Source organism: Schistocerca piceifrons, chromosome 3 (assembly GCF_021461385.2).
Source record: "Schistocerca piceifrons isolate TAMUIC-IGC-003096 chromosome 3, iqSchPice1.1, whole genome shotgun sequence".
Classification (NCBI taxonomy): Eukaryota; Metazoa; Arthropoda; class Insecta; order Orthoptera; family Acrididae; genus Schistocerca; species Schistocerca piceifrons.
The window spans coordinates 457,296,162-457,321,799 of record NC_060140.1 but is presented as its reverse complement, the minus strand read 5'-3'; the positions used below and the strand labels follow the sequence as shown (position 1 = coordinate 457,321,799).

The following is a 25,638-nucleotide window of genomic DNA, read 5'->3' as shown; positions in this document are numbered from 1 at the left end:
CAGAAATTAATTAGCTATAGCATTGCACGCCCAATTACAGCTATTGAAAAATAAAAAATTTTTATGAATGTAACATGTGGTAAAATAGTTTATGTAACACAGTATAATAAGACAATATGATCGCTAAAGTAATGCAAAACAACAACGACAAATAAACAATTAGAAACTGAAACTGATGGCCAGTAAAATTAATCTCATAGAATATTGCATACAAATGGAGCTATATGTTGACGAGTGAACTCTAAGGTTAAATTGTGCTCCTTAAATTTATGGAATATCTGTAAGATCCACATTCGGATAGTATCCTAAAACAGGTGACCGTAAATCACATGTTACAAATATACGGCCTTTCTTACAATAAAAAAAAGAAAGCAAGTCACAGTAAATAAAAAATTCAACACAAAAATATGTACAAAATAGTGTTATGATAATTTCACTACATATAAACAGATCTTTGCAAGGCATACCATATTTATGGTTGAGAATCTTTTCTTCATTACTACAAAGGAAAGTTATACGAACAGAATGAATACAACTGCAAAAATAGAACCTACCTTTCTGGTTTGGCAAAAGAAATCATCATTTACTCAATTCAACTCACTATAAAGTTGGAAAAGTGAACAGAAAACAATCGAGAAAAAGAACGTAAAGTTTTCAAATTAAGTAATTATCAGATCAAAATGTGATAGCACATTTTTTCACGTTTTATTCCATGACCATACATCAAAGGTCACTTTCAGCTATATCAAGATTATTTTCAATAGGTGAAGAGTATGAGATCAGAATGGATAGAACAAAACAGACGAGAGATGCAGAGGACTGACAAAAGAAAGCCAAAGTGAAAGGACTCCGTCAGCTGTCAGATACTTCCACCTACAAACCATGCCACAGTGATCCCATTCCAGCAAACCACCAGGATCTCCAGTCACCACTCAAATCCATCTCAGAACCTCTTCCCACAGTCCATCTCTCTACTTACCCCTACCACTCCCCACACTCCCACCTTCTACATGCTTCCTAAGGTCCATAAACCCAACCACCCAGGACGCCCCATTGTGACCAGTTACTGTGCCCCCACTGAGAGAATCTCTGCTCTTGTAGACCAACACCTTAAACCTATTACCCGGAACCTATCCTCCTATATAAAACATACCAACCATTTCCTCGACCAACTCTCCACAGTTCCTTTCCCTTTACCACACAGTGCCTCGCTCGTCACTATTTATGCCACCTCCTTGAACACTAACATTCCTAATGCCCATGGCCTTACTGGCATCGAACACTACTTTTCCAGATGCCCTATGGATCCCAAACCAACAACCTCTTTCCTAGTCTCCATGACCAACTATATCCTCACCCACAGTTACTTCTCCTTTGAAGGCATTACCTACAAACAAATCCATGGTACAGCTATGGGAACACACATGGCACCATCCTATGCCAACCTATTACTGGGCCATCTAGAGGAATCCTTCTTAAAAATCCAGAATCCTAACCCCCTCACCTGGTTCAGATTCACTGATGACATCTTTGCTATCTGGATTGAAGGTGAGGATACCTTATTCACATTCCTCCAGAACCTCAACAATTTCTCCCCCATTTGCTTCACCTGGTCCTACTCAACCCAACAAGCCACCTTCCTAGATGTTGACCTCCACCTCAGAGATGGCTACATCAGTATCTCCGTCCATATCAAACCTACTAACCAACAGCAATACCTCCACTTTGACAGCTGCCAAGCGTTTCGTACCAAGAAGTCCCTTCCGTACAGCCTAGCCAACCATGGTCGTTGCATCTGCAGTGATGAGCAGTCCCTCTAAAAATATACCGAAGGTCTCACTGAAGCCTTCACTGAGCATAATTATCCTCCCATCCTAGTAAAAAAAAAAACGTGCCTATCTTTCCAGTTGCCCACCCCCTCCCAAAGTCCCACAGTCCCTCAGTACCATCTGGGACTGGAGCAACTGAATTACATTCCCCACCAGGGTTTTGATTACCTCTCGTCATGCCCTGAAATGAGAAATGTCCAGCCCACTATCCTTCCCACCCCTCCTAACGTGGTATTCCGCTGTCCACCAAACCTACACAATATACTCCTCCATCCTTACACAACCTCTGCCCCCCAAACCCTTACCTCATGGCTCATACTTCTGTAATAGACCTAGATTCAAGACCTGTTCCATACATCCTCCAACCACCACCCACTCCCATCCGGTCACTAACATCCCCTATCCCATCAAAGACAGGGCTACCTGTGAAACCAGTCATGTGATTTACAAGCTAAGCTGCAACCACTGTGCTGCATTCTATGTAAGCATGACAACCAACAAGCTGTCTGTCCACATGAATGGCCACTGACAAACTGTGGCCAAAAAACATGTGGACCACCCTGTAGCTCAACACGCTGCCAAACATGATACCCCTCATCTCAATGACTGCTTCACAGCCTCCCCATGAACACCAGCTTTTCTGAGCTGCGCAAGTGGGAACTTTCCCTGCAATACATTCTATGTTCCCCTAACCCTCTTGGCCTCAACCTTCGTTAGTCACTGTCCTCACCCATCCAGCCCCCTCCCTGTTCCCATTCCAGCACACATATGGCCGTTATTTCACCGCCACACCCAGTCTTTTATTTTCTCTCCTTTCCACTACTTACCCCCTCCCCCCTCCACACCTCCTCTCCCACCCTCCGTCTAAACTGCAACACTTCACTGTCCGCCACTCCCACCATACTATCCCTCCCCCTCCCCGCCCCAGCTTCCTCCTTACCCCCACCCAGTCGCCACTCCCATTATGCACTCGTGCTTCTGCTTGCAGTGTAGTTTCAGCTCTTTGAGACTGCAGATGTGCGTGCAAGTTGCGCTTGCGTGTGTGTGTGTGTGTGTGTGTGTGTGTGTGTGTGTGTGTGTGTGTGTGTGTGTCTACTGCTGACAAAGGCCTTATGGCCGAAAACTATGATTGTGTGAATCTTTTTATTGTGCCCATCGCGACTCAGCATCTCTGCTATATGGTGAGTAGCAACTTTCCTTCTCTCTTTCCTGGAATTTCCATTGTTTGTTATTTGGATGTTCTACGGATATAATCTATTACGTGGCATATAGCAATTGATTTACAAATGTGACACATGTCCTCAGACGGGAAAAAATGTCTTCATGCAGACAAATTACTCAAATAGCCTTTACTAGCATTTACACAATTTTACATTAGGGAGTCCTATTTCAAAGTGAAGAGGTATCTGTCAATGATGTATAATACTAAGGCAAGGTTAATGTACAGTCTTGCTTTCATTAACATGTTGGAATGTATGGTCTTCTGTGTATACCCAAATTTAAATAACATTTTTCTTTTGAGTGAGCTTCAAAATTTTTTGAATCCAGAATAGGATGTAAAAAGGGAGACCAATAATGTGTTGGGTAAACAAATTCCTACTTCCTGATTCCCGGATGATCTTGTCTCATAATGAGGCACCGAAACAACCCAAGTGTTTCGTGTTCTAAACCATGACCACCATCAGGTTCTGGATATTGCTAGTATTGAGCAAGATTTTATGACCCGTGATTCCAACAAAGCTTAGTGGTGACAATGGCAATATTAAATTCTGGTCAATAATTGCAGTCAGTCATATGAGTGCTCTCTTACGATGTTCTGCCCTTGATGACATACTCTTTGCCAATGGTCTAGCCATGGAACATTTAATGTCTAGGGCACACAGTATAGATTTACAATGTGACAACACTAACAGTGACAAAAATGGTGTAAGGTGCCACACTCAGTGTTAAGAGTTTTCAAATAATTTAAAATACGTGTTACAGATATTGGGGGATGGATGAAAGTTATTCTGGGTGATGTGACAAGTAGTTTTGGTAGTGACAGTCACATTGCAGCACACAAGTGTTATTTAAAACAGGTCTTTATCCATCCCTTCTGCAAATAACTGCCAAAATCACAGCAAAAACAAATGTTCCTTTGCTTAGTTCTGAGGTAAATATAGAGATGGAAGACACTGAAGCAATTCAGAGGCAGGGTGATAGATCTGTTACTGGCCAGTTAGAACAACACATAAATGTTCCCCTGGAGGGAAGGTAACATTCTTTTCGAGAAACACTACTGAGAAAATTTAGAGAACCGCCATTTTAAGCTAACTGGTGAATGATTCTACTGCCACCAATATACACAGCTCATAAAGATCATGAAGATAAGATACGAGAAATTAGGGCTCTTATGGAGGCATACAGACAGTTGTTTTTCCCTCGCTCTTTTTGTGAGTGGAACAGGAAAGGAAATGACTAGTAGTGGTACAGAGTACCCTCCGTCATGCACCATATGGTGGCTTGCAGAGTATCTATGTAGATTTAGATGTAAATGATCCTCATCTGTTCCAACTAAGACCACAGTATCAATTTCTAGAATTTTGTGGCATCCAACCAATCATTTTCTGCCATCTGGCATGGCATCATTAATATTATTGCCTTGTCAAAATGGAAGCTGCTAAGACTACAAATTTTTCTTCAAGCTGGTCAGTTTCCTGATAAACATGGTAGTAAGATGCATACTAAAATCACAGAATCAAAAGAAAACTTAACTTGAGACTATTATAAAATTAAAGAGAGGTAGAATGGATGGCCAGCACTTATGCACATTTAAATGTGTCTTACTGGCAGTACTGGGATTTTGCCTTCTGCAATTTAAGTAACAGTGAGACATAATAAAATGATCAAAAGTTGTGCTTCCATTTATAGTATTAAAATGGCAACTGTATATCATTTCTCCAAAACTATGCATTTCCCTGAAAAACTTCATTCTTAGTCTTTTTTAAAAAAATATTTTAGGTGAAACACACGCATTATGTAGCCATTTTGTACACAGATCCTACAATTCCAAACATGACCACTCTTCTGAAAACATGTGGATGGGGGTCTTTAACACTCACCTTTTTTCAAAGGTAATCTTTTAGTATGGAACTTACAACATAATATTTAAAGCAATATGCTTACACTTTTACAACTCAATTTTAATTTTACAAAATTAAAAATATGGAAAAGTTTTTGCCTACATGTGCATGTATAGTTCTTACCTTCTGGAAGGGGATCTATCCAATTCTTGTTCAAGCCAGTGGGTATAGAGTCCATTTCTTGTTCTCGCTGAAGCATTTTAAGTTCCCTTCTTTCTTTTGCAAGCGCACTCTGCATCATAGCTGCCTATGGAGAATGAAACAGTTAATAGCAAAGTATTATTGCATGTGCAAGCTAACATCTATATGCTCTGTATGCCTTAGTCAAATTAACTAAATCAGAAAATTTGTGTTTGAGCCACAATATCCAATAGGAACATAACTTATTTTCTTACATTTTACAGAAAGAAAGATTAACTTATGACTAAACTTTAATTATACCTGTGCAAGTGACCCATCAGGATTTTTCACAATCCTAACAGGACTCAAATCATGTAGCATACGACCATGTCCCTGCAGGAATGGTGGTTCATCCTCCACCATTTCTATCTCAATGTCTTCTTCTTCATCTTCCTCCTTTGGCAGGAGGCCAGTTTCATCATCAAAATCAGGCAATTCAGATTTGTCAATGCACGCAGCAGACAGCATCTATCAAAAACATACAGAATTTAAAATATTTGACACAATTATGCAGCAATCTTCTATTAAAAATATGAAATAGTATTAAGGTACTGAAATTACAAGTGAAAAAAATTAGACCTAAAGCTTTCAGACAGGTTAACACTGTATGCCAAGCAAGAACATTTAGTGTTTCAAGAATTTCTGCATAAATTCGAGAACCACTTGGCCTTCTATCATATCGAACACACGATATTTTAGATGGGAGAGTGGGATGATAGAATCCTAAATACTGTGTGTCACATGTTTGTGTGTGCAGGTTTGAAGTTTGTCATGAAAAGACTGTAGACACGGTGGTCGAACGGCACCGACAAGTACTTGTCGGGCAATCCATGGAAGTCGTAGTGAAAGAGCAAGGAAGAACTATGAAACTTCTGGGTTATTCTGTGTTAATCGTATCAGTGACCATTGTTATAAATAACACGAACATTTGAGATTCTGAATTCTGAAAAAGCTCTTATCTTGGACTTGTTGGAGGCAAGACATATTTCACAATTTGTTTGTAACAGAGTTATGGTTGTTAAGCCAACTCCTTTCTAAAATGTACTTAAATCTGTTTCTAATGGCGACTTACAAGAGTCAAACGTTTATATGCGAAGTGTGAATTTTGTTCTTTTTGAAGCTCAAATATACCGATAGTTGTTGAAAGTTATTCTTCGAGTACCTAATTATTTCACAAGTAAAGAGAGAGTCTTTAAAGTTCCTGTAACTAGCATCATTCTTCGGAAAAGAAGTTTATAGAGATTCCAGAAGCTGGCTACCCAGAGAAGAAGATCCACTGGGTACACCAAGTAAGTTGACTCACACAAGAGAAGTGGGAAGTTTGCAGTCCAACTTCACACACTCTTAGTCGTCAAATCATTAGAAACAAAAAACGAATCCATGAATTTGCAGGAAATTGTCTTAACATATCTAAGGCATTTGACTGTGTGAATACGATAGTCTCCTAAACCAACTGAGATTTTATGGAATTCGTGGTACAGCCAACCAATAGATAAAATCTTATCTAAACAAAAGAATGCTTAACACTTTGGCGTCTGCACGTCTCATACAAATGTATTCGCTTGGCACTGACAGTGCTAGCTCCAATTACTTGGCTTGTCACCGGCCATTCTTGACATTATCGGGAGGTTAGAGATTGTTATGTTTTACTAATCTCGTCATTAGTTCTCATAAGTTCACAACCCTGTTCCCCTACTTCCATAAAGTTTTGAAGATATACATATGTAAACAAATACAAAATTTGTTTGTTTCATATATTTATTTACATTGTCTTTGGTACTTAATTCCTCTTTTTTGTATGATATGCAGCAAAACAGTCTCCAAGATGTAACGCAACTCCGCAAGACTTGCACATTAAGTTTGTTGTTCTGCTTTTTTTGTTTTTGGAACATACATATCAGTTCCTTCGTTTTTGTTTATTCGTTTCGGAAATAAGTATTAGCTGGTGTTGCTTTATGTGACTGGAAAGTCTGTCAACCGGATAATGACGAGATATAAGCGATGTAGTGGCAACCCCCAAACTTTGGTCAGAAGCAGATACATGGTCTTTTATCCATGAATCAGGCACTTTCAATAAAAAATCCTGAAATTGGAGACTCTTGTGGTCTGCACTGAAATATTGCCGTGTACAGAACGCATTAAATAATGTGCAATTAGAGAGGTACATGAAAACCTTTTCTGACCATTTCATAATTTTTCTGTATATAGGGTAATAATTCAAATATTGGTCTGCCCATTCCACTCCATTCATGTATTTGTTATAGTCTAATATATTTTCAGTTTTTTTTTATTGTATAATTGGTTTTCCTACATTTTCTTTGAGTGTCAGTCAAAGTGGCATTATATATAGTAGGTATCATTCGTATCGTTTTAGTTTTTGAAGTTCTCCATATCTGTGCGAGTACTTCACCTTTCCGTTGATGACAAGCTTCAAACACATTGACTTTTGTGCGCTTTAATTTTTCTGGAAATCCTATATTCTTTTCAAATAACTTCTCTCCAAATTCTACACTGTTATAATAATTATCCATGTAGAGGTGGTGCCACTTTCCGTAAGAAGGTTTCAATAGTTCCAGCACTGTTTTTGCTAAAGGCTGTCCAGCGCCGCTATATATCTTGAATGAGGAAATGTATCTCATATTTGAATAACATAGCATCCAAATAAGTATGCCGTATTTTGTAATTTTCGATGGATTTTAAACTTTAAAATTTAACTGTCCACACCATGGTAGCATTCCTTCATCAACTGAGATATTTTGGCTTGGATTAAGGTTTCTTTAAATTTTTTGGAAAAATAATCAATTACAAATTGCACTTTGAAAAGCCGGTCAGCATTATCCAGTTTATAGTTGCTGTCAGAAAAATGTAAAAATGATACTGTGTGTCTGAATCAGTTGCGGGACTTCGTTTTGCGAAAGATTGGTGTCTATCAATGGATTCGTTGACCAATAATCATCGATCCTTACTTTTTTTACAATTCCCATAAGGATAGCAAGCCCAAACCATTTTCTAAGTTCAGGTCCTGTAACATCGACAAATCTGGCATTTTTTTAAATCCTGTTTCCTTCTATTGCAATTTTGACTGTAGTACTTGTTGGTTTCATTGCTAAGATATTGAAATAGATCGTTTCCAATATACAATTCTAAGATATCCTCGAGACTCTGTGTATATTCGGGAAATATGTTTGGACTGGGAGATCCTTCAAATTTACTATTGGTCCTCGGTAAATCAAAGTCTGACCACTGTGCACTGTCTCTTCTTCTGATTCAGCCGAATCAGTTGGCAACCATAGCATTCGCCGAATTCTTCTTGGACGTATTTCACTACCTTCCGATGATTCTGCTTCACTTTCATTTTTTTGATATTCAATGTCTTCTTCCCACCCAGTCAAGTCATCCGATACGTCAGACAAGACGTCTGCTCATAGGCAGCACGCCGCGTCTGGTACACGCGGTGCTTGGGGACCACAGCACAGCTATGACACCTGAGGATGGGCTTATAACAGTCCGAAACCAGCTGTGTGAAAATAAAGTAACTTACAACTGAAGCGGTATTTTCAACTCTGCTGTTACTGATTTGACTGATGGGGGCTGCTGAGAGCTATAACACCTACTGCACTCCCCTGACTTAAGCCCTCGTCAGTTCAACTCGATTTCTTAACTGAAGAAAACATTTCACAGCATTTGCTTCAGAACTGCTACAAAGTCGTTGGGCAACAGACCGCGCCCCTCGAACTGTCAACACAACTGGCACTGCTAAGAGTATCCTACGACTTCCACATTGCTGATTGCTGGCAACAGAGGGTACACAATGGTGGTGACTACTCTGAAGGTCAGTAAAACTTTGAAACACGTATCTATTTTGTATGAGCTGTAAATAAATAGTTGCCACTATTAATGTTCTAACCCTCAAATTCAGTTCTGCACATCTAGAGGTACTTACATCATTAAATGGAGAGGAAATAATAACTAAAGTGAAAATTTTTAAAAAATTAAGTGTACATATTCATGCGAAATGAAACTGGAAAAAACACGTTTTGGAACTCTTAAAACAAAGAGAAGAAGGAAAAACATAATAGGAGATCATGGACTGGGGAAGACTGATGAAAAGGGAGAAAAACTGATAGCCTTTTGTGAATGATTTGATCTTTGGATTGCAAATACTTGGTTTAAGCACCATTAACAGAGATTATACACATGGAAAGCTCCAGGTGATATTGCTAGATATCAAATAGCCTTTGTTGGGTTGGGTTGTTTGGGGAAAGAGACCAAACAGCTAGGTCATCAGTCTCATCGGATTAGGGAAGGAAGTCGGCCGTGCCCTTTCAGAGGAGCCATCCCAGCATTTGCCTGAAGCGATTTAGGGAAATCACGGAAAACCTAAATCAGGATGGCCGGACGCGGGATTGAACCGTCGTCCTCCCGAATGCGAGTCCAGTGTGCTACCACTGCGCCACCTCACTCGGTTGGCCTTTGTTATAAACAGACATCAGGACAAGATTAAAGGCCTGTTAAGAAAATACAACAGATAAAGAAATGGTATTGTGGGAAATTAAAGAGTGAGAACTTTATGAGAGAGAGCAGTCACAACGTCAAAAATACACCAGAACACACAAGGAAAAGTGTAGACTTCACTGAAGAATGGTATACCATTAGAAATACAGTGTTGGAAGGAGCAGAAACAGAAACTGGAGAGGAGAAAAGAACAAGCACTAAGAAAGAGTGGATAACAGAAAGTAAGTTTGATAAAATGAATAAATGTAGCAAAAAGAAAAATGACAATTCGGAAGAAGGCAGAAGAAAGTACAGAAAAATAATCAATGAACTAAGAATTTTAAATGACCAGGCTAGAAAGGACTGGATGAGAAAACAAAGTAAGAAAAGAGAATAAATGAATGAGAAAGTAAAATTGGAAGAAACGTACAAAACAGTAAAATTCTTAACAAGGAAAGAAGTAATGAAAATAAGCAGAAGAGGAATGTTAAATGAACATGGGAAGAAAACACTGTGTATAGAAGAGGAGCCTGAAGTTTGGATGGATTCTGTGGAAGAGTTATGTGTAGCACAGGCTGATGATACTAGAATGGGTTTGGAAGATGAAGGGGAACAAAGATTTACTAAATGTTACATCTGGAGTGTATGAATCATGGACAGTTAAAAAGAAGGAAGGAAAATATTTAGAAAGACTTAAGAATGAGGAAGTAATGAATAAAACAGTGGAAGAAAGAAGATTACCGAAAGTGAAAAAGAATGAGGAAAAAAATCTCCACTGGAAAATAAACTGCATAGGAATTGTCAACAACAAAAACTTATAGGGAGAATTGTGGAATTAATGAAAGAAAGGGGTAGCAAGAGAATTGGAATGATGGATGACATTAGAAGTGGATGAACATACAAACATATGAAGGAAGATGCTCAGAACAAGAGCCTCCAGTTGAAATCTGTCGTAAGACAGATACACCACAGAAGAAGAAAATAGCTTAGTTCAGCCATATTTGCATTTCTAATCATTGCAAGTCTTGGGAAGAGAAACTGCAATAACTTATCATATTTTACATATTTTCATTCAATAATGTTCTGTGGTAGCTCATCTTTATGAAAGAACGTCTTCACCACACAAAAACATAATATATGGAGCAAATCCCATGTTTGTTGTAAATAACCCACTACAGTTCAAAAGGGAATTAAGTACATAAATACAATTCCAGGAAAAAAAAAAAGGACAGACGTGCCGGCACATGTGTGCACCCACAAAACACACACACACACACACACACACACACACACACACACACACACAGAGAGAGAGAGAGAGAGAGAGAGAGAGAACATAAAACTTGATTTACAGGCCCTGGTGGGTCCATCAATATTGACAGACTGCCATGTCATCCTCCGCAAATGGCATCGCTGGATGCGATATGGAGAGGTGCGGGGTCAGCACACCTCTCTCTCAGCCAATGTCAGTTTTCGTGACTTGGAGCCCCTACTGTTTTGTCAAGTAGCTTCTCAACTGGCACAAAAAGGCTAAATACACCCAGTTAGAGTCCTGCCAAGAATAAAATCGCTGATAGTACTGGTAATCAAACTCGGGTTCTTACATGATAGTCAGTTGCGATGATGACTCAAATGTGGAGGTGCGTGCATGGGCATGCACACACACATGGGCACTGGTGCGCTTGCACTTGCGCCTGCCCACCCATTCTCTCTCTCACACGCGCACATGCTCCACACCATTAGGGTTAATCATACAAATGATCCATGATCCATGGATTATGAAACTAGCTAACAACTGAGGTACCCTGCATGTCCCTTAGCTGTCTCACAGACATTAACTGTCTCACAAACGGTCATAAGTCATTTTACAAAATTATACCTGTTTAATCTCCCATTTTTCTGGTGATGAAATACGGTGGACACGTTTGCGGCTGTTAGTTTCATCTTCTTCAGCTAATGAACCTTGCAGCTCCAACAATGATGTGGGCCTATCAGGATTACGATGAGCCTGTTCTTCATCCCTGTGGACAAAAATTTAAAATGATCAAACATTCAATTTAACAACTCCAATGGAAGGCTCTCAAAGCTTTTTCCTGCACAGTTCTCACACATATTCCACTTCATATAGCATTACTAATTTTCTTGTTTGCTTTCTATTTCTTAATCTTATTTCTGTTGGAGTTAATAAGCAAGTTCGGTGCATGTATTATTTTCATAATGAAAAATCCAGGATGAAATGTAACAAGATAATGAAAAGGGCTGTCAGAAAGTTAGCTTTTGCCAACAAGGCCTTTGCCAAAAATAGACAGACTGGCTCCAGTTGCCAGAGACTGTGGTCATGAGTGTGAGAGATGTGTTTGTGTGAATGTTTGTATGTTGTATGTTTTTGACAAAGGCCTTGTTGGCCAAAAGTTAACTTTCCAACAGTCTTCTTGTTGCATCTTTCTGCGACTCAGCACCTCTGCTATATGGTGAGTAGCAACTACCCTTGTCATTACACTGTTATTATTTTCACAGTTAATTTGGTGAGCATGTAAACAGCATACTCCAAATCTGTCAAGAATTTGGTTTTTTGGCTAACATCCAAGATTCAAAATAACTTTTCTTCTGATAATAATTCCAATAGAGCATGGTTTGACACATGCAGGTCTCACATAATTGACTCATATGTAAGTTTACCACAAACTGTAATCATCAACTTCATACTTAAAATACTTGTACTTTAGTAGGTGTTGGTATATATGTTTACTGGGGTGCAGAACAAATAAGCATTAATGAGAATGCATCTACAAAAAAAGAAATTTCTCACTGAGATAAGATGATGTAGTTAGCCTATAAAAATATAGAGTAAAAATGGAAGAAGTCGACTGTTACACAAAAAAGCAACCAATTGATGACTCATAAAATAAAATAAACTTCTGACAAGTTACAGAAAGAGGTCAAGTGAAATAAGAATACTTTATTAATACTTAGCATGCCACTGACACAATATCACAGTGATTGGTAAATGGGAAAGTGTGGTGGGTGTAATATTTCAATACACCAGTGAAGATGTTTTCCTGTGATGTTGAATATACACAGAATCCAAGTTATTGTGACTGACAGATATCAGTAGCGACCAGCACCAACATAACAATTCACTAGTGAAACTTCACAGACATTAGCTGGCAGGCAGATTCTCTCTGGAATTTTGTATATTTTCAGGTTGATTTTGAGTTTAAAATGTGCAGTAAATAGGAGAAAGTCTAGAAAAAATGATAATCATTGTCTTGTTATGTAATTTGTCTCATTTTAGGTCAATATAAAAAATGATAATGTCATATTAGGCCTAGAATTTGGCAAATTAAGATAACAAACCGCCAACAAATGCCTATTAACTGCAGAAGAAATACTGGAAGGCAGTAATTGTAGCTGTGCTGCAAATATCAGCCAGCCATGTGAACACCAATATGTAATATTAATATGTACATGTATTTTTCTGTTAACATTTCTGTCAGTACATGTATTAATGTAAATACCATAACCTCAAAAATTGTTATGTACTCATTATGATAATATTTACTTAACAGAGAAAAATGGACACAATGAAGATGGAGCAACTTTTCCAAAACATGTTTGGGTACTAACACAAGAAAAATTGTGTTTGGTCAAGGTAGAACAACATTTCATTATTATATGGTATGTCTAGATTTATTTGAAGTGAATGTGTTGTCATAAGAATATATCCTGCAAGTACATCAGGATGAAGCAGAACTTGCTTGGTCTTCTTCATATACACCCATGCAATGTCGAAAAAAAGCGTGAAATGACTTTGATGAGAACTGGACACGTTGAAAAGTTCTCCGAACGGAATAGAAAAAAGTACTTACATCACTGAAACTTTTTTTTTATTTTTCAATGTAGTCTCCTTGTAGATTAATGCACTTGGTCCAACGATGTTCCAGTGCCTTGATCCCATCTCGAAAATGAGTTTCCTCCAGGCCTGAAAAATAGTTGTCAACTCCGGCTATCGATTCTTCATTTGAAGTGAATCTTCGTCCACCAAGAAAAATTTTCAATTTTGGAAAGAGATGGAAGTCTGACGGGGTAATATCAGGTGAGTAAGGCAGGTGTGGCACCAACTCATACCTTAGTTTGTGTAATTTTGTCATGGCGAAGGCACATGTGTGCGGGCACACATCAAGAGTTGCAACACCCATCTTGCAGATAATTTTTTCATTTCTAATTCTTCAGTTAAAATAAGATATGCCCTATCAGATAACATCTGGCAAGTGTGAGCAATTTCAATTACTTTCAAATGGCGATCTTCCATGACCATTTTGTGCACTTTTGCAATGATTTCTGGAGTAGTGACACATCTTAACCGACCACTGCATGGATCATAATCTAAGCTCTCCCGACCAAATTTAAATTCATTTGTCCACTTGGCAACATATGAATATGAAGGAGCAGAGTCTTCCAGTGTATTCTGGAAATCAGCATGAATGTCCTTTGCTTTCATACCTTTCTTTACAAAGTACTCAATCACTGCTCGAATCTTGATTTTTTTCCATCTTCATAAATCACTATGCAGGAACAACAACAGAGCCACATCACCACCACAGCTCTCTTCCAAGAGCACTGATGTGGCATGTGTCTACAGGCAACAGTCCAATGAATATCATGTGAACAACTTGTTACAGTAGTGCCGACCTCTTGTGATGATTCTGAGAACTTTTCAAACCACCCCTCGTAACTGTGTACATAGGTACAATGGATTGAAACAAAACGTAGGACAACACATAAAGCAAATGTTTAGATATATTATTTGACAATCCACTAATAACAGACGCAGAGGGATAGACAAATTGTTATTTGCAAATCCGAGGACAATGTTAATGCAAATAAGCTTCTGCCTAGTTCTAAGTTCAAACTATAGAAAACTCTGACTACAGCAGGGAAAAAAGATCCTTGCATATAACAATAAGTGACAGGTAGGATACAAAGAGCCATTGGAATACCGACACTGTTGTCGGTTACAGGTTTTGCTCTAGCCAAATGATATGTTTATTAACATATAGTCTTCTTTCACATGAATGACAGCTTAAGGCAAAGAAAAGAAGATGAAAAAGGATTTGTCCATTTTATAAAGTTACACTTCAACTGAATTCCTCGACAGAAAAATTTGAAAACACTTATTAATCCGAAGAAGTTTATACAAATGTGCAGCTAGCTGAACACTTACCTGTAGCAAATACTGGTCTTCTTAGGGGAGCAATGAATAACTGGAGAGGACTACCAAAAGGGTAACCTATTTGAGCAACGTCTGTTATATGGGCCATTGGACCTTAAAACAATAAATAAGTGGAGAAAGCAGGATTTTTATTGCATTATAATGGCTGTATGAAATGCATGCATACCACACACCATACTGACAAATAAAAAATTCCCTACAAAAAAGTTTGTGCCGATAATATATACAAGCTTGGTGTCATTTGCAGGAGAGTCAACAGAGAACTTTTCACAGGGTCCATGAAAAGCAACTGGACTTTCAGAAAATTTGTTTCCAAATCATATCATCATCACAGAAAGGAAGAAAATAAGACAAAAAAGATGTGTAGTATGGAGTATAAAAAGGAAAATTTTTAACAGGGAAGGCTGACACATTGGACACTCCATATGAATACAGCAAATGTAGTGCAGACAGTGTATCTACCTTTGGTTAAAGTGGTAGTACAACATAATGCAATATGAATGCTAAATTTCATTTTGATCTTGTGTTTTTATGTTTTTGTATCTCATGTAACTGACTATGAATGAAATTTAAACAAAAAGGTGATCTGTTTACTTATTTATTTGACTAATGATTCTTTTTCATTTCTTTCTGCAATAAATATTACTGAAGCTTCACCTGCCTATTCAATTTCAGCCTTCTAATACAAACATTGGTGTATTTAAAGCAGAAAGCCTAAATTCTTAAGCTTGTTTTCTATTTACAACTACAGATTTCTACAAATGAGGTATGACTTCTGGGAAACACACACACACACACACACACACACACACACACAGAGCTGGTAACAGTTGCTACCTACAAGATCTGCACCGCAGGTCTTAAAAAAGTATCTGGAAAATCTGCTGTGGTTACAAAAGAATATAATTGTTGTGACTCGCCGATCTTTCAAAGTGCCGCCGCGCGGTTACGCGTGTCCTATACATGCCGCGCTGTCTGCCAGCCATGCAGCAGCTGCACCACCTAAGCGGCCAGCCAGCCAGCAGCCACTAGACTTGGACTCAGTGCTGATTTGACTGTTACTGTGTACGCATGTCTTACCTTGTCTACTTGCTCTGTGACTTACATGTGTTGTGTCGTTTTGAAATATATGTGTTCAACTTGACGTTATAACAATTGGCGACGAGGTAGTGGATTTTTCCTTTTCATCGTTGACCCACAGGTTTCCATGGCTACTTTAAAGCAACTATTGCAAGGTCTCATTGAACAACAAACGCTGCTTACATCGGCGAATCGCGATTTCGTCGCGGCATCCAATGCGGGGCGTTTCTTGTCATTGTCTATACCTCCTTTTCCTCCTTACAATGAGACGGCGGAAGACTCGTCTGATTACGAAAAACATCTTCAACAGCACTTCTTGGCATTTCATGTCGCGGACGAACAAACGTGTAAGTCTCTGTTCCTTTCATGGATTTCACCTCAAATGTATTAGTTGTTGTCGCAATTGGCTCCTTTGAAAGATCCTGCGTCTATGTCCTTTGCTGACATGTGTTCACTTCTGTCTGTATATTTTCAAAAGCATACACATGTTGCCTTTTATCGCTGTCAAAAACAACCACATCAATCTTATCGCGCTTGGGTTGCTGAACTTCATGGCCTCAGTAGAAAGTGTCAATTTGTTACTGAAGTTCACAAAGAATCCTATGCCAATTCCATGGTACGGGATGCTATTACCCGGTCGGGGCCCGACAAAGAAGTTAGGCAACGTGCCCTTCAGTTGGCAAATCCAACTCTAGATGAAGTCCTATCCATCGCGCAGTCGTTTGAAATTTCTCGTGCCGCTGGAGCACAGATAGAGGCGTGGGGTGACATCAGGGAAATACAACCTCTGTGCGCTGTTGACGACGCGTGCGGCGTGTCCCCGCCAGCCGACGTGGCCGCAGTACGCTCCCAAGTGCGGTCTTGACCTAACCGTAAACAAACCTCTAAGAAACTGCAGCAAAACCCCTGGCAACTTCCTTCATGTCCGCGGTGTTTTATGAAACATTCGCGGGAGGATTGTCCCCAACGTTGGGCCATGTGTTACAATTGCAAAAAGAAGGGTCATGTGTCATCCGTTTGCAAATCCGACCGCATACTTGATGTTCATAAACATGACGCTGATTCTGATACTGTGTTGTCTATCAATTGTACTTCTTCCCTTTCACGGAAGTTATTCCTCACAGTCCAAATACTTGGTCGAGATGTTCACATCCAGGTGGATACTGGTTCTGCTGCCACTATAATCAATTCTCAGACGTATCTTCAGTTGGGTTCTCCAACCCTATCACCTGTCACTAGGCAATTACGGATGTACAATAAACAGAAGATTTCTCTCTTGGGACAATTTGATGCTGAGGTATTTTACAAATTCGTCGTTCACACTGTTCCCATTTTTGTAGTCGACCATAGTAACGCAGAGAATCTTTTTGGTTTCAATGCCTTTCGCGTTTTTGGGTTCCCCATAGATGACTCTGTCAATATCATATCTGATGCCATTCCTTATGCTCAATTGGATTCCTTTTCGACGTCATTTTCGTCCCTTTTTTTCTCTTGGGTTAGGCCGTGCAAACAATTTTGAAGCTCATATCATGCTCAAACCCACTGCTCGGCCTAAGTTTTTTCGGGCTCGGACCATTCCTGTGGCCGTTCGTGATCAGGTCAAATGGGAGCTGGATCGTCTCACTGCTTCACGGGTCTTCTTCCTGTCTCTTCAAGTGAGTGGTCCTCTCCTGTCATTGTCGTTGCTAAGCCTAATGGTGATATTCGTCTCTGTGGCGATTTCAAAGCCACTGTAAATGCCCAATGCCTCATCGACACTTACCCTATGCCCCGACCTGAAGAATTGTTCACTAAACTTGCTGGAGGCCAGTATTTTTCTAAACTTGACCTGTCAGAAGCTTATCATCAACTTCCTCTCGACGCTGCTTCCCAGCAGTTCCTGGTACTTAACACACCATTCGGCCTCTATCAATACCAACGATTCCCATTCGGGGTTGCCAGCGCCCCTGCTCTCTTTCAGCGCTTCTTGGAACAATTATTGTTCCCTGTCCCTGGGTCTATAAATTACACGGACAACATTGTTGTCACTGGCTCCACCACTGAAGAACATCTTCAGAATCTGCGCCAACTTTTTCATGTCTTACAGACTGCCGGTCTTAAGTGTAACCTTCAGAAATCAAAATTTTTTCAGGCCTCTATCACGTACTTGGGGTTTCAAATCTCTAGGGATGGTATTCGTCCGCTTCAGCAAACTGTCGCTGCGATCGATGCCCTTCCTCGCCCTACATCTGTTAAGGAGCTGCAGGCCTTCTTGGGAAAAATAGCATACTATCACAGGTTTTTACCGTCTGCTGCTTCGGTGGCTCAGCCGTTGCATCGCCTGATGCCTAAATACGTGCCTTTTCACTGGTCCGCGTCAGGCGATGTGGCTTTCCAGAAATTGAAGACTATGCTGAAACAGGCCCCGTGCCTGGCTACTTACCGTCCTGGCCAACATCTAGTTTTTGCCACAGATGCCTCTCAATACAGGGTTGGTGCAGTCCTTGCGCACTGTTTTTCTGACGGTTCTGAACAACCCATTGCTTATGCTTCCAAGACACTCACGGATGCCCAACGAAAATATTCTCAAATTGAAAAAGAAGCTTTGGCCATTATTTATGCTCTGCATAAGTTTGGTGTTTTTCTTTATGGATCCAAATATCATCTTGTTATGGACCAAAAACCACTTGTTTCCTTGTTTCATCCATCATCGTCACTTCCCGACAAGGCTGCACACCGCCTCCAGGATTGGGCTCTTTACTTGTCTCGTTTCAATTATGAGATTCATTTCCGGCCGATGGCTCAACATGCAAATGCTGATGCACTGTCTCGCCTTCCCATGGGTCCTGATCTGGCATTCGATAGTGACGAACTTTTGTGTTTCCACCTGGATGTTGCTGAGCAGCGGGTTGTGGACGGGATCCCCATCACCGGGGACTGGCTGGCGGTTGCTACGGGTTCTGTCCCTACCATCTCAAGGGTTTTACGCTGTATTAAGAAGGGTTGGCCAGATTGTCCGTCCGCTAAGACTTATGATCCGTTATGGAACTACTACGCTTTGCGTTACCGCCTCACGGCTAGGGATGGGGTTATCCTCCTTTCCACCGAAAATGCTTCGCCGCGTGTGGTGGTACCTGCATCTTTGCATGCTTCGGTCTTGTGCCTCCTTCACCAAGGGCATTGGGGTGTCTCTCGCACAAAATCTCTGGCGCACCATCATGTGTACTGGCCCAGCATCGACTCTAATATCGCACACATGGTCGCTGCCTGCGGCCCTTGTGCGTCACAGGCCACCGCCCTGAAGTCATCTTTGTCACCGTGGCCTTCGCCTGAGAAGCCCTGGGAGCGTATTCATGCTGACTTCGCGGAACCTTTTTTAGGTACTTATTGGCTACTCATAATTGATGCCTACTCTAACTTTCCTTTCACTGTCCGTTGCACGTCGTCTACCACTGCGGCAACCACAAATGCTCTAGCTCGCATTTTCTCTTTGGAAGGCCTTCGCTCTACTCTTGTTACTGATAATGGTCCACAATTTGCCTCTTCTGAATTTGCGGATTTTGGTGCCCGTCATGGAGTCATGCATGTCACGGCCCCACCGTTCCATCCACAGTCAAACGGTGAGGCTGAACGACTGGTCCGCACATTGAAGGCTCAGATGAGGAAACTCCTGACTTCTTCTACTGCTGATGATGCGCTTCTCCAATTTCTGGCTTCTTACCGTTTCACCCCCATGGGCGACCACAGCCCGGCTGAGCTCTTACGTGGCCGACAGCCCCGCACGCTACTTCATCTTCTGCGGCCTTCCACCTCACGACTGCAGGTTCCTTCACATGGCCGGTTTACCACCGGCGACCTAGTATGGGTACGGGGATATGGCAGGCGCCAAAATGGAGTCCTGGTCGCACCTTACAACACCATGGCCGACGCCTGTATGAAATCCAGACGGACACGGGTGTTGCAGTGCGTCATTCAGACCAGCTTCGGCCTCGTGTGCCGGCAACGCCTGTTCCAAATGCCGCTACACCACCTTCGGCTCTACATGACACTTGGGATTTTGGCATCTCTCATTACTCACAACGCAGCCCTCTCACCATCATCTCGGTGCCAGCACCAGAACAGACGCCACCAGGAGATGAGCCCATGCAGGAACCAGATGACCATCATCTGTCGGAGCACCTCTACCTGCCTCCTTCTCCTAAGGACACCGACACATCGCCCATGTCTCCTGTTATAACAACCGGACTTGCCGCAAAGGGCAGACTGGTGCACGAGGCCCCAGCAGATTCGACCCCTACGTCTCCTCTCATCTCGACCTGTTATCATCGGGGACACTTCCGTCCGTACGGGAAGCCGCCTCCTCGAGACTTTATGGCCAGTCAAACAACACCTATGGACGTTAGCCATCTACAGGCCACCTCCATCAAGACCAGTGCAAACAATTCAAAGGGGGAAGAGTCTTGTGACTCGCCGATCTTTCAAAGTGCCACCGTGCAGTTAAGCACGTCCTATACATATGGTGCTGTCTGCCAGCCATGCAGCAGCTGCGCCACCTAAGCGGCCAGCCAGCCAGCGGCCGCTAGACTTGGACTCAGTGCTGATTTGACTGTTACTGTGTACGCATGTCTTACCTTGTCTACTTGCTCTGTGACTTACATGTGTTGTGTCATTTTTGAAATGTGTATATGTGTTCAACTTGATGTTATAACAGTAATGTATTTATCATCTATGCTATGTGGATATATGTGTAGTTTGTTCTGTACAGGAACAGAGATTTTAATGAAAATATTTTATGTCCATTTTAAAAAAAAAATTAATACAGGAAGAAACAATAGCAGATGCATGTGGTGCTACGGTAATTGCTGAGCTTAATCCTTGTTAGAGTATAACATCTACTACTGAAATCAAAAGTGTAGGAGAGAGTGTCACAACTAGAGGTTAGTGTACCTAGAAACATATGAGCTGTTTGGTCAGTACTTCAGTCTAGTGAATGATTTTAGAATAACGTGAAGTAATGCACACCAGCGATCACCAGAAGCAATTTCCACCATTTTTTGTTGCTGCTACACATGAGGTTTTGTTTTGTTCAGCATTTGTACATATTTCGTGTTCTATACATTTAAATGCTGTATAATATAGTGAAGCTATTTGGAATACAATGTTAATTCTATAGGTAAAGAATTTTATGGTGAGTAAAATTCTTTATATTTTTAGAAATATTTATATAACATGTTGACTGTTAAGCCATATATCATAAACCATGCACCGTCTTGTACCTTGGAACAGAAGAAGGTCTTTTACCATGAAACATATGATATTTGCAAATGAACTGTGTTTCTTTAATGTCTTAACAGTTTCACCTGTCTTGAAAATGGAAAGCTGTGTTAGTTTCCAAAAGCTCCTATTTCAAAATGTTTTAAACTTACATCTGACTTTTGATAATACTTCTGCTTAACTTAATTTTAGCTACTGATTATTGGTGTGTAGTAGAGTAATAATGTAACAGATAGACTATTAAATACATCACTGTCAAGATTTACCTGCCTGTGACACTTTTATGAAAAAAATTTCAATCAAATATTTGCACCTAGGTATGTGACTATGATGTACCTAGGAATGAGTTTTCACATTTGGAAAAATCTTAATTTTCTGGATTAATTTTTGTAATGCAGAAGAAGACTTCAGGACATAAAAAGCAAATGCCACTATTTAAAAATGGAATAAGAAAATATATTAAAGTTCTATTACACAACTGGCTAGAGGCGAAAGTCTAAAAAGTGAACCAAGGCAAAACACTCTCCCCAACTCATTATTTGGTGCTTACATAAGAGTATGAGTGCTTGGGGGCTCAAGTGAAAAAATAAGCAAATAAAATAAAATAAACTTTTGCACTGAAACTTTCTGATAGGTTAGAGCTGTGTGCCAGGACTCAAAACCAAGAGTCTTGCCTTCGCAGGGCATGTACTTGACAACTGAGTTATACGATCATGACTCATCTTGAAGTTTGGATTCTGCCATTGCTGCCATACAGTCACACCTACTCTTGAAGCCCTTACTTGTCTCCTACCTTATAAACTACACAGAAGTTTTCCCGCATTCATGTTATGCACTGTTTCTGATGAAACTGAATGTTAGAAGAAAGAATAGAAATAAGACAATGTTTGACTGGATATTGCCCTATTGTAGGTCATATTCTTTATCCTTCCTATAGTGCGCAGCTACAGAGGAAACTATACGTTAATGTGGAATCCCATGTAAGGGCTGTAAGGACAAGATAAGAGATCAAGAATCGTATGGAAGCATAAAGACAGTTGTTTTACCTTCAACCTATTTGTCAGTGGGACAGGAAAGGGAATGACTAGCATGGTACAAGGTACCCTCTGTCACACACCACAGGGTGGCTTGCAGAGTATCAGGGTTGCCACAAGCTTCCCCAAGTAAAATTCCCTAATATCTTCCTAATTTCCAGACAACTTTTAGCATTTTTCCCTGACAAATTTTGGGATCTCAAGGGTGAGTAAAGACTTAAGCTGACAAAAAATATAGGGACTTTTGTATTTCTAAACATATGAGTAAAAATCTTAAGTACTCACATCAACATCTTTTGTAATGAACTGTTTTTAAATGGAGAAAGCAAGCCAAAAGGTTTCACTAAGACTAATGATGTTATTTTATTTCAACAAAACAAAACATATTTGGTAACAAAAATACACATTTCCTTAGAGTCGCAAGACAGATTTAAAATACCTTCACTGATTTCATAAATGACCTCAGAAAAAAGTCAGCCGCCTGAAAGAAGTGTGTAAGGCGGAGACGAGTTGCATAAACCAACACTATAGACGATAGTCACTAAAATGTTGGTTCTACTATGTTCATTATTGTCAGTTATTACCCACTGTATTATATCTATTATTTTAGAGGTACTGTGTGACCGCCTGCTTAGCTGAGTGGTAATGTGTTTGCCTACCATGCAGCAGGCCCGGGTTCGATTCCTGGCCAGGTTGGAGATTTTCTCCGGTCATGGACAAGGTGTTGTGTTGCCTCATCATCATTTCATGATCACAGACGTGCAGGTCGCCCATTGTGGCATCACCTGAACAAAGACTTGCAACCCGGTGGCCGAACATACTTTCTAATATATGAACTACTTTCAAAGTGCCAAAATGTACAAGCATAAATAAAATGTCTATAAAACGCCGCACTGTACAATGTACTTCTGATGAGACAGCCACAGTTCCTAAAATTCACTGGCAGGCCTGATCCTTTAGAGATACCCACAGAAATGGCCTGCAGTTTTGGCCCATCGTGGAACTCCACTCGTGTGGCCATGTGTCACAGACACCATGTTGAGGAAATGAAATTGTGGTGATCAATCCATACAATAGATAACTTGTGTGAATACTCTGAGAATTAATACTAATGAGGATATGTAACAAGGCACCATGAAGACATTCGTGGAGCCGAACAGGCACACAGAAAAGACAATCACACTTTCACAACTAAATTTTTAGCCATAGCCATGTCAGAAAATGACAGCACAAACACTTTCACATAAGCACTCAAACACAACTCATGCACACATAACCACTGCCTCTGGCTGCTGTTCAACAGTCTCTGAGAATCACATCCAAACAAACCACTCCTCACGTCTCCCTGCCTCTTGCTGGCAGCTGCTAGGCTAGCAGCAAGAAGTAGTGGCAGCACTGACTACAAGCTGAGTGGAATGGTAGGAAGGGGAAAAGCAGTAAGAATGAGGGAATAGGGAAGCAGTGCATGTACTCAGCTGCATCCAGCCAGCGACTATGCATGACACCTCAGTAAACAAATCATTTCATCTACTGAGACAAAAACAAGATTTTTCCAGTGTTTTTTTCAAATTTCCCTAATATTGCACTGATTTCTCTGATATTCCCTGATTTCCAGAACTTGTGGCAACCCTGAGTATGTAGGCAAATGTAGATGCTAACTATGATGTAATCTGATTTTTTCATGTACACAAAATAGTGTCAAAAATTAAAACTACTTTATACGCCAGGAAAAATTACAGTGCCAACAGGGGATGCAAGCTCAGGTCTGTGGATTATAAAAAGATGATACTCATACATACAGACAATTTGGAATGATGAGTGGTGGTGGGAGACTACTATTGTCTGTTGTAAATAGAAAGCAGAGTGTAAACATGTCCAGGATTTCCTCCCATGCCCCTGGATCAATTACAAACAAATTTGGCACAGAAACAGCACACCTCATAATCTCCAAGCTCCAATAGGAGAGGAGATACTGGCACAAACTTTTCTTTTCAGTCTTTGGTTCACTTTGTGTTAACGTGCCTCAGCAATGCCTTTGCGACGAACGTATCGTTGTCGCTGGCGGCGCACTGCTCCAGTGTATAAGACACTGAGAGCAATACACATTGATTTGACTGGACAGTTTAATAAGCAGCAGCTTATGGGTGGCCCTAAAGTTTTTCGTGGACTACGAATGGAGTTCACCTGTTGACCCACCGAACCAACCTGCTTTGCAGGGCAGCCTACATGTCATGGACAAGACAGTTTTCCAGGCCCTGACATGCAGGCTGCCCTGGTTTATTGAAATGTACTGCAAGGGCAACATGTACTGATGAACAAGGCTGGGGCATGTTGAGATGGATAGAGAAGGGGATGGGCAGAACAATGGGGAGGAGGAAATGAACAAAGAGAGGGGGAGAAGGAGATGAAGATACAGAGTGGGGAGGAGGAGACAAAAAGATAGAGGTGGGTAGATGAGGTGGACAGACAGAGGGAAGAAGAGGTGGACACAGCAAGAGGGAAGAGGAGGAAGTGTGTTTAATATATGTGTTGAATGTATACATTGGGCAGAGCTGCAGGAAAATGACTAGCTGGCAATAAAATGCATTACAAATCTTACAAGAAAAATGTTTCAGAAATAAAATATAACTTGTTAATTCACTGTTCCTTACAACTCCTCTCTTATAGCATTTGTCTTTTTTAGATCACTGTCTGGACAAACCTTGTTTCCAGTAATTGTACATCATATTTCTGCATGTGTTTTTTCCCCTGTTTGAAGTCTTGAAGAATATGTTAATTACAACTATGTTATCACAAAGAAAAATAAGTGGCTTTAAAAGGTTTGAAGAATGACCAAATTCTGGAACCAACAGAAGATTCTCGCTACTGGAAATATCTTGCTTTTTTAGTAGTGTTGTTGGACAGGAGGACCATCCCATAGACAAGTGGTAGACTTAAAAAGTTTTTGTGGTTGATTTATATGACTGTTCTGCTGCTTTTGTGAATATTTATCTCTACTGAGGTGAATAAAGTGCTTATGAGAAGAAGAAGAAATTATGATCATATTTGACTCGACTAATGTAAATGGCACTTTGTCCACTCAGGTTACTGTGTTGGCATATGTTTTCCACATACAAGATGGATTTAAAATTGTAAACTGAACTGAACAACAAGAAAATTTTTATGAACATACAATGCCCAACTATCACAAACTCAGTCCTGTGCTATAGTAGGTGACCATGACATTTTAACAGAATTCCAGTTCCTCTTTGTATTACAGCCCCTACTGTAATCACCAATTCACATAACAAGATAGTGGTGAACAACAATTAGATGCCTGTAATACAATGTTAAAAAAAAGCACCTTCCACAAATTGCCAAACATGTTGGGCATAAAGTATCGGTGGCATGTCACTGCTTGCAGAAGTGATCTG

At 40.4% G+C, this 25,638-nt stretch overlaps 1 protein-coding gene across 1 annotated transcript in view; it reads right to left on the bottom strand.

Moving 5' to 3' along the window:
- Positions 1-25,638, bottom strand: part of LOC124787934 (ATP-dependent RNA helicase DHX8) — a 139,583-nt gene that overhangs the window by 81,293 nt on the left and 32,652 nt on the right. The window contains exons 7-9 of the mRNA XM_047254924.1: positions 11,505-11,646; positions 5,393-5,599; positions 5,075-5,198 (exon numbers count right to left, since the gene is read on the bottom strand). Coding sequence (XP_047110880.1) covers positions 5,075-5,198; positions 5,393-5,599; positions 11,505-11,646 — 473 coding nt within the window. The remainder of the gene's footprint in view (positions 1-5,074; positions 5,199-5,392; positions 5,600-11,504; positions 11,647-25,638) is intronic.